The 11,188-nt window shown below is 22.9% G+C and overlaps 1 protein-coding gene across 1 annotated transcript in view; it reads right to left on the bottom strand.

Moving 5' to 3' along the window:
* The window catches only part of LOC134837885 (titin-like), an 80,990-nt gene that overhangs the window by 33,007 nt on the left and 36,795 nt on the right, over positions 1-11,188 (bottom strand). The window contains exons 13-16 of the mRNA XM_063853277.1: positions 10,807-11,011; positions 7,555-7,714; positions 4,649-6,684; positions 3,622-3,822 (exon numbers count right to left, since the gene is read on the bottom strand). Of these exons, the coding sequence (XP_063709347.1) occupies positions 3,622-3,822; positions 4,649-6,684; positions 7,555-7,714; positions 10,807-11,011 (2,602 nt within the window). The remainder of the gene's footprint in view (positions 1-3,621; positions 3,823-4,648; positions 6,685-7,554; positions 7,715-10,806; positions 11,012-11,188) is intronic.

Raw genomic sequence — 11,188 nt, 5'->3', positions numbered from 1 at the left:
AAATTTGTATCATTGCATTTTTTAGGCTGAGCTATAATAATCATACGTTTACCATGCTTTATATATTTTTTTTTATTTTATTTATTTTGCATTAACGGGCATGCAGATATCAAAGCCAAACACCAATATCTTGAATATATTTATATTTTTTTAGCAAAATTCGCAAGAATATGAAGAGATCCAAACTAATCTAAATAAAATACATTTATTATAATATTTATATATGTATAGCTTGAACCTAATAATACAATGAATATTTTTCATATTTTTTCCATTTACACCACATAATAATATAAATAATTTACGACCATCAAAAATATATCCTTTCAAACGAAAAAAGGGTTCGTGTTTGTGCGTTTCAGATATTTACAAAATATTTTCTTTGAATGATGGCAAGTTTACACGTGAATTTTTTTACGATTATTTTTTTTTTATATAGAGGTGTGATATCAATACAATATATATAATATATAAAACAGTGCCGAAAATATATATTTATAAAATATGTGGAAATGTGCCATCGAGTTGCTTGCTTTATTTAATTATTTTTTTTTTAAAGTAAAATCACTAATAATAAATTTTTTTCTTTCGGGTAAAAATTTTCGTCGTATTTTTTTTTTCATAATTAAATTAACTATAATAGTTACTTGGCAATAATTGAGCAAAAATTTCAAGCCTGATAAAAAATTGCCTCAGTAGCAGCCTGTATGATGTATGTTGTATGAAACAAAAATTTAAAAAAAATTGGATAAAAAAAAAATCAAAAAAATTAAAAATCTATTAAGATCAGTAGAGGGTACACTCATTTTACTGTTCATATAAAAGCTACAAAAAAATCTAATTTTTTATTTATTTTTTTTTTAATTAATATTGATTTGCAAACTTTTTTATTAATTAATTTTTAAATATTAAAAATAATATTAATAATATTTTTTTTATTTTTTTTTTAATTATTAATATTATTTTTAAATATTTAATTAAATATTGTGTAAAAATTATTAATATTAAAAAATACCAAATGATTGTTCTCTCAAAGACGTTTTTAATTTTTTTTTTTAAATTTAAACTTTTTTACTCTTCTTATTATTATTAAGTAGAGTTAACTTACCAGAATATATATGTTACACTAAATTTATAAATATATTTTTTTTTTATAAAAAAATTGTTTTTTTAAATTAATAGTTAATTTAATTATTTTTTAATAATTTTTTCTCATTAAACAAAATTCTAATTAAAATAAATTCTAAAAAAAATCTAATTTTAACTCGAAACAAATCTATATGATGATATTTTTACTATTTTTTAAATTATATATGTTAACGTTGTTGTTGTTCAACTCGAATTTCGTCGTATAAAACTTTCAATAATTGAAATATTATATACACAACAAACACAAAAGTCACAATTGTCGACAGCGTATTATCAACAGTCACAATTATTTTATCGAGCAACGTTAAAATTTGGTTACTCATTAATTTATTTTTATTTTTAAATAATAATTAAAACATTTAATATTTTATTTTTTATTAATTTTGAAAAAAATGTTAATAATTAATTTTAATTCTGATAACTTTTCCGACACAAATAAAACTGGGCGAAACGTACATCAAAGGTGTTCAAAACAAACTGAATGAAAAATTGTTACTTTTGTTTGCATTTTGCATTCATAACATTATATTATTATATTTTTTGTACATTATACATATATTACAACGATTAAAGGCAAGTAAGTATAAAAGTTTGTTGTGTGTAGGCGTGTGACAATTTTTTTCTGCGTTTTTGTGTTATAATAATAATAATACATTGACAATAATATGATTAGCGACACATTCTCGCATTGTATGTACAAACGTTAGTACACGAATAAAGGATATGAAACCATATTAATGTTATTTCTAGATGCCCCTACATGTTTTTTTTTGTTGGTAGAGGTTGATTTTCATAGACGGAATTTTATTTTTTTTTTTAATTTCATGGAAAATTTTTTATTTGATATTGAAAAAATTACATGGCGCCTTCTTTTTTTATTTAAATAAATTATCAAGGATTTTGAAGTATTAAATAATTTTGACAAATTTTTTTTAACAAATTTTAAGTATATTAATTTTATTTATTAATTAATTAATTTAATTTAATTAATTTAATAAAAAAATTAATTAATAATTAAAAATTTAAATTATTAATTTAAATTTAATTATTATAATTATTATGATTTATTTTAATTTAATTTAATCAATTTAATTATTAATTTTTTAAACATTTTTAAATTATTTTTAACAATTTTAAAATAATTATTAACAATAAATTAATTTTATATTTTTTTAAATTATTATTCAACATTTAATTAATTTAATATTTAATCGATATATGAAAATTTTTTATTGTTAAATTATAAAAAAAATAAAATTTTAAATTTAATAATAAAAATTTTATTTTTTTTAATTGATAAAAATAATTTTGTAATTCTGTATTTATTTTTTGCAATATTATTATATTTAAAATATTTAATTTTTAATATTTTTTATTATATTTTAAATTTTATATTTATTTAAATTTTTAAAATAATTATTAATTTAATTTAAAAAAAATTATTTTATTAATTTAATAAATAAATTTAATAAAAAATTCATATTTTTTTTAAAAAAAAAAAAATTAAAAAAATATTTTTTTTAATAATTTAAAAAATAAAATTTTAAATAAAAATTATTGAGAAAAAAATTAATAGAAAAATTTGTCAAAATTATTTAATTTTTTTCAGTTAAATTTTAATGTTTATAAAATTCTGTCTACAAAAATCAACTTTTTAATTTTTTTTTCAAATTTTCAAAAATGCATGATAATTTTAATATTCAACATATTTTTTTCTAATTTGATCATGCAATTAATTTTAACATTTGCATCATTCCTCAAATTTTTATTAATTTTTTTTTAATTTTTAAAATTTTTAGTGTAACGCCAATTTTTGTTTTTTTTTGCCAATCATTCGGTTTTTATCTCAATTTTCAAATTAAAAAACTAACATAAAATTTATTTTTTTTTTTTTTAAAGCAAAAAGCAGCTTTTCGGTCCACACATAAGCAAAATTTATGAAGGAAGCGTGTCTAACAAACACACCAACCAACAACATCTAGATATAGAATTGATGAAGTATGTTATTGTGCAATTTTTCTTAATTTTTTCATGTTTTATGATGATTATGATAGGAAGGTGATTGGTTAATAATTAAGAACTGAAGCTACATTTATAGCAGTGAACTAAGGCAACTAGAGCATTTTTTGTTAATTTAAATAAATAATTAGGAAGTAATTTTAAATTATTAGCATTTTGCGTGAATTGAGTACATGTGTCGAAAGAAAAAAAAAACGAAAAAAATGATTCTAAAACAGAAAAATTACAAGAAACGATTTTTTTTATATGAATGAATAGCTCAGAATTTTGATGATTTTTTTTTAATTTTTTTTTTCGCCAAATCGGATGAATTGTCGGATGTCGGAAAATTGAATGAATGATGGATTGAGACATGTTTTGTTTTTTTTAATTCATTTTTTTTTTGTAAAATATGATCAAATTTTTTTTAGAGCAAATTGAGGAAAAGCAAGAAAGTTTCAACGAAAATCTTACCTTCCATGAGATTTTCCGGTTCAGTTTCGTCTTCCAAGAAACCTTCTTTGGTGTCATCCTTGAGGACTTTTGTTGTAGTTGTAACGGTTGTGATTGTAGTAGTTTTTGTGATTTCCTCTTGCAATGGCTCATCATCGTTCAAATCGTCAAACGTATCCGATCCGGATGGCAAAATGCCTGATGATATAAGTTTCTTTGCAGCTAATGCGCAAAAACGAGACAAAAACGGAAATTTTTTCAATGAAAGTGAATTCTTTATCCAATTAGATGGCTTTAGGTTATGGAAATTGAATGACAAAGCGAAGGAAAATCTATAAATTGAGTTTCTTTGACGTTTTGTTAATCTTTTTAAGGTTGAATGGCGTATTGGAATAGGAAAAGTAAGTCGTCTCGAGGTTAAAAATATGAAAATTTATCATTTTTTGTTTTTTAAATTAACTTTTAGATCTCGAAATAAAATTTTTTAAATCGAAAAAAAAATTTAGAACTCGAAAAAAAATTTTCAAATCGAAAAAAAAAATTTAGAACTCGAAATAAAATTTTTCAAATCGAAAAAAAATTTTAGAGCTCGAAATAAAATTTTTGAACTCGAAATAAAATTTTTAGAACTCGAAATAAAATTTTTAGAACTCGAAATAAAATTTTTCAAATCGAAAAAAAATTTTAGAACTCGAAAAAAAATTTTTCAAATTATAAAAAAAAATTTTAGAACTCGAAATAAAATTTTTAGAACTCGAAAATTTTTAGAACTCGAAATAAAATTTTTCAAATCGAAAAAAAATTTATATAACTCGAATCGAAAAAAATTTTTGTAATTTTTTGAAATAAAATTTTTTTAAATCGAAAAAAAAATTTTAGAATTGAAATAAAATTTTTCAAATCGAAATAAAATTTATATAACTCGAAAAAAAAAATTTTTAAATTGAAATAAAATTTTTAGAACTCGAAAAAAAATTTTTCAAATCGAAAAAAAAATTAAGAACTCGAAAAAAATTTTTTTAGATCTCGAAATTGAATTTTTTCTTACCTGCAGGGGTTATCAGCTGGCTGCCTTTGGTAATTTCATCAAATTTCTCTTCCAACTTCTTCTCTACTTTAACCGCCTCTTCTTTAATCACTTCATCCAATTTCTCCAACTCGTGTACAACTTCCTCTTTCGTCACCTCTTCAGTCACGCGCCACGTTTCATTTTTTCGCTCTTCATGAATAAAATCATCCAAGATATTCGCTTCCTTCTTAATTTGCTTTTTAAATTCTTGCTCAATGGAACTTTTACGAGAAATTTCCGCAAGTTCTTCATCTTCTTCCTCACTTTCATCTTCGCGACTTGCTTTCTGTTCTTGGAACGAAACTTTTTGCTCTTCCTTGATAAAAGAATCAACTTTTTCCTTTTGTTCACTCAATTTTGACATCAATCCCGTATCAACGGTGCTCAAGACTTCTTTTCTTAGTTCTTTGTATTTTTCTTCCGTAGCGACGGCAACTTTTTCCGTTTCGTCGTACGTTTTTCCGTGTATCGTGAAAGTCGGTTCGCCCGACGTAATTGTCGTAATTGTACTTTTTGTGACAATTCCCGTGTCTGATGACTTTGTCGATTCCGTGGATTCTTCGCTCGTGAAGCGTTGTTCGGAAATTTGTTTGGTTGTTTCTTTGATTTCAGTTACGGTCGTGCCATAAACGTCGCGTTTTTCGCTGTCGACGCTTTCAACGCTCGTTTGGTACAAAGTTTGGGGTTGATGTTCGAAGCTGTCGACATCTTTGAGAGTTGTCTTGAATTTATCTTGGAGTTCTTGGTCAAAGTCGGTTTTGCTGATCATCGAACCGTCTTTCGAGGTTGACGTTTTGAGTCGGGCGACAGGTTCGGGAATGCCGCTGGAGGTTTTGTACGAATTATCTGTGGGTTTTTGCATCCAAATCTCTTCTTCGTGCTTGGATTTGGTCTCTTCGATCAAACTGCGTCGCTTGAGTTCGACAATTTCTTCTTGGACTTCCTTCTTTTGCTCCGAGGGCTTCGTTTTTTCCGTCGAAAGTCGTTTTTGGATTTGACTTCGACGCTGGGCGACAGTTTTTTGCACGGAAGTCTCCTCACTTTCCTCTTCGGACTCGGATTTTTCGACAATTTTCTCTTCGACGGAGTATTTGAGTTCGTGTCGGATGTCATCTTGTTGCACAAGTTCCTCAACACTCTCGGAATCTTTCATCAAATCCGGTTCGTCGTACACTTGATGGTCCAAACTGGCAGTTTTGGGTACGACGGAGTACCCTCTTTTGGTTGTCGTCGTCGTAGTTGTTGTTGTTGTTGTAATTCTCGTATTTTTGATGCATTGGTTCACGATATCATCCCGTCCAATGCTTCGCAAACCATTTTCGAGGATATTAATGTCATTTTGTTTCCTCGTTTGGAACAACACGAACATCGCTTGTGCTTGTCGCGCCGTACTCGAGGGATTTTCTTCGATAATAACACGAACATCGGTCTCATTAACGCCAATTTCGGGCGCCAAACGAACCCAATCCTCACCCAAAAGGTTCGAAATATCGACAATTCGCAAATCACTCACATTTTGTGTGAACGTTTCCTGCTGCGGAATCTCAATTCGGGTAATAATATCACGATCTTCATCCAAAATTGTCAGCTGCTCGGGAATTATGTTCTCGGGCAGGACGACGTTCAGGATGCAAATTGGTTGTTGAGGTTGTTCGCCTTTCGCGACTTTTGGTTCGCGCATGAAAAGAGCTCGCCCGACAATGTCGGCATGTTGATCTTTCACACGAACGGCGAAGGGGAGGCGATTTTCGCGGAATGCCTTGAAGGTGAGTTTAAGTTGCTCGCCGGATTTGGTTATGGGTACTAAATTGCCAGCTAATTCGATAAATTGGATCTTGTCTTCGAGCACTTCGACGTCTCGACTCTTGGCAACTTCGGTATAATGCTCCTGATGTTCGAGCGTTTTGTCTTCGCGATCGTCTGTCATGCAGAAGACACGTAAACGGGCTTCTAGGGGATCAGTTCGTTTGGCGAAGACTACAAATTTAGCCATGAAAGGTACGTGGATTGCTTCCCTGTAAGAGAAAAATTTTTTTAATTAAAATTTTCTTGAAGAAACTTTATTTTTTTTCTTATTTTATATTTTAGAGTTAAAAAATAATTATTTTAATTATTATTGATTAATTAATTGATTTAATTATTTTTTTTATGATTAAAAATTTTGTTCTTTAAATAAAAAAAAAATAAATAAAAATAAAAATTAATATTAAAAAAAAATATTTATTTTTTGATTCAAACTGATCCAAAATAAAAATTTTGAATTTTTGCTAATAATTTTTTTTAAACTTATTTTTTTGACAATTTTATACAATAAATTTTATTTTTTTTTTAAATATAGAAAAAATTAAAAATAATGAAATGAATTTTTTGTTTTACATTTTTTTTAATGAATATTATTTTTAAATAAAAATAATTATATTTAAAATATTTTTAAATTTTATTTTTTTTTAAATAAATTTTTATAAAAAAAATCTTTTTTTTTATTTTTTAATTTTTTTTGTGTTAAAAAAATTTGAAATTATTTTTATTAATTTTTTTTTTGTTTTTAGTATTTCAAATTTAATTAAAATATTTAATTTTATTTTTAAATTTTACAAATTTAATTTTATTTATGTTAGTTCAAAAATAATATTTTTTGTAGAAAATTTAAAAAAAAAAATCTTTATAAAGTTTTTACGAAAAATTTTAATTAAATATTTTTTATTTAATAAATTTTAGGGAAAAATTAAAAAAAAATTTTTAATTCAATTAAAAAAAATATTTAAAAAAAAATTTAAAATTTAGGTAATTTAAATTTAAATTTAAAAATATTAATTAATTAATTAATTTATAATAATATTTATTTTAATATTTTAAAAATTCAATGAAAAAAAATAATAACTCACTTGTATAACTCCGTTGCCATTTTAGTTGCATCAGCAATATTACGACAATCCATAAGCCAAAAGCGTGCGGAAACAGTTGTTGTAAAGGAAACACAGTCATTAACGAACGTAAGTGGTGTCGATCCGGTAACATCTTCCCATTGGGCACGCGTTGTGCCGCCTTTTAAGAGAAAAAAATACATTTACATTAAAAACTCACTTTTCTTAATTAAAAAAGACAGATATAGCCAATTAAGAACCTATGCACTAACTACACTAAATTATTTTAATATACAAAAATACTCTGAAAAAACTTAAAAATTAATTTTTCAGAATATTTTTGTATTTTAAACTAAAATTAATTAATCATTACCATGCATAAGCAACTATTATCTTATAAATTTATATACAAAAGAGCATGTTATGTGTGAAAAACTAAAAAAACTAAAAAATTACAAAAATTGTGAAAACTGAGAGAGGAAAAAGATGACAGAATGGGAAAAATAATTAAAAATAAATAAAAAAAATACAACACTCAATAAAAAATAAACAAAAATAAAAATTTTATGTTCAAGGATAATCGTCGTAATTTTTTTTTTGTATATAATTTTGAGCTTGAAACCATTACTAACCACCGTTTTTTAATTTTTCTTATAAAAATTTCGACATGCAACTTTCTCATTAACTTCATATATAAAATATGCTTCATTTTTTTAAAAATATTTTTTTGTGTAAAATGTATAAAGTGTGAGTGTGTCTAAAAATATGCATGAATTATATTTCTAATGTGTGTTTTTTTATTAAAATAATATTTTAATAATAAATAAAAAAATTAAAAATAATAAAAAAAAAATATTTCATACACATTTCATATAAATAATTATTTTGCATGCATATAACATATCATAAAATATATTTTTTTTATTCATATATAATTTTTTTAAGACAAAACAACAACACTTATACATTAATAATAATTAATAATAATAATTATAAAAATAATTCTGTTGTTAATATATAATAATAATTATATATATTTTTTAATAAGATGTTGCATTTTATATATTTTTTTTTGTAATAAAAATAAAATTTAATATTTATAGATATTAAAAATGTATTAACATTATTATACTTTATATTTTTAATAATAAATGATAATAAAAGTGATACACATGTACATGGTTTTTAGCAACGGTTTCAGAAAAGTTCCCTTTGAGGCAACTAACTTTTTTTTTGTTTTATATTTTTTTTACCAATTCACGCGATATATATTTAAAAAAAATAAATTATTAAATTTTTAAATAAAAAAAAATTAATTATTTAAAAAAATAAATAAATAATAAAAATTGGTGAGAAATAGGTGACCTTTAATTTAGTTTAATATTAATAAGAATAATTTAATAATAATTTTATATTATTATTTTTTATAAATAATTTATATTTTTATGCATAATTAATATATTTAGTATTATTTAGTTTAATAAAAATACTTTTCATAGTCAAATAATTACATCGTCAAAGTTAGTTATTAAAAATATATTAATTAATTAAAATTATAATATTTTCAAGGATTTATGCAATTTTTAATGATTATTAAGAAATTGATATAAAAAAGAGAATATAGAAGAAAGATATTCGAAAAAAGGAATTGCATACTGCGCTATTACATTAGTAACTTAGTAAAATAAAGTGAAGTTATTTATTTTTTTAAAAAGGTGTATTTGTAAATAAATTATTATTTTTTTAAAGTTTTTTTTTATTTACAATTTTTTATTTTTCAAAGCATATTTTTTAATTTAATTTTTAAAAGCATTTTTTTAATTATTTATTTAATTTTATTTTAAATAAATTTTAATTAATTAATTAAATAATAATTTATTTAACATATACTTTTTTTTTGTAATAAAAATATTTAAAAATATTTGGTTGCAGTGTTTTTGCAAGAAGAATTTTATTGTATAAAAGAACCAAAGGTAACAAATATTTATTTTTTTTTTCATATAAAATTATAAACGAGACACAAACGAAAACAAAAATAAAAGAAGGTTCTTAAAGCGATTTTTGTACGTACTAAAAATAATAATAAAAATTCGCATTTTTTTAAGAATTTATTTAATTTTTTTACTTGAAAAAGTATTCTTTTGAAACTTATTTCTTAATATTTTTTATTTTGACCATTTATTGTGAATTATTTTATTTTGCTTTGGTTTGTTAGTTACCTTTGAGAGATCTTTTCCGAAACACACCTGATGATGATAACACAGTACAGTAGTAGTGGTATGCGTGCATTACAGGCATTTTCGTATATGTTAGTACGAAAAATTAAACATATACAAATAAACAAAAGAAGGAAAAATAATTATTATATAGGAAAATTAAAATATTTTTCTTCGTTTTGCCCTGATAAAATCATATACAAAATTATGTTTCACGAACGACGCGATGCCCTATAAAATTATAATATTTTTTATTTGTAATAATGAAGGAGGAGGAATTTTTTAATGAACGCTAAAAGGTGACAACAAGTAACTTTCAACTTTCCTTTAACCAAAAAAAAATATTATTTAAAATTTTTTTTTTCTAAATTTATTCAAAAAATTTACATTACTTTTTTTTTTAATTTAAAATATTAATTAAAAAAAAATAACTTTTCTAACTACAAATCCTCATCAAACCTCAATTCTTAATAATTTTACTCAAATTTTATTTAAAATTCATCTAAACTACCAAAACTAAACCTAAATTATTTTTTTTTCTAACTAAGTCCCTTTATATATTTGTTTCTATTCATTCTATTAAAATAATTTTAATTTAATTTAATTTACTAAAATTGGTTAAATATGAGAGTTAAGTAATTTTTTTTATATAAACAAGAAATTTAATAATAATGAACGTTTGTACAGAACATTTAAACAGTTCTCAAAGATATATATTTTTAATTAATTTTTTTTAAATAAATGAGCATAGTTTATATTTATATACTTTTTTTAATTATTTATATTTTTAACCCAATTAAAAAAGAATTAAAAAATATTTATATTTTTTTATAATTTTAATTTTGAAAAAAAATAAATTTACGATTTTTTTTCAATAAAAATAATTAAATAAATAAAAATAATAAATATTAATAATAATTATAATTAGCAATGATAAGTTTACATGATACACTGATATACGGTTACTATTGTTTATATGGTTTACTCATTTTTTTCAAATGTTTTTTTTTTGTTTTTGGAAATTTTATAGTTTTTGTGATGACTTTGAGACACGTACCTGTAATTGAGCATAAGAGACGTAAGGTAGGAGCACTGCCCGAATACTGATTTATCATTCCTTGACTGTGGGCACGCGGAGCGGGCATACTTAACGTGATTGCTTTGTGGAATTTACGGCGACGAGGTTCCACAGTGACAACGGGAGAAACAGCAACGCCTCGTCCCAACAGTTTCGCCGTCAAATCTGGATCGATTGGTTGTGCCTGAAGGAAATTTTTTTAAGTTTATTTTTACGAAATTTTTATTTTTTTTTTATTTTTTTTAATTTAAATTTTTTTTTTAAATTTATAAAATTTTTTAAGAAGAAAAATAATTTTTTATTATTATTTTATTAATAAATTTAATTTAAAATTATGATTTTTATTAAAATTTAATTTAAT

Source organism: Culicoides brevitarsis, chromosome 1 (assembly GCF_036172545.1).
Source record: "Culicoides brevitarsis isolate CSIRO-B50_1 chromosome 1, AGI_CSIRO_Cbre_v1, whole genome shotgun sequence".
Lineage (NCBI taxonomy): Eukaryota > Metazoa > Arthropoda > Insecta > Diptera > Ceratopogonidae > Culicoides > Culicoides brevitarsis.
Note: the sequence above shows the minus strand (reverse complement) of the source record. Positions and strands in the feature narration are given on the sequence as shown.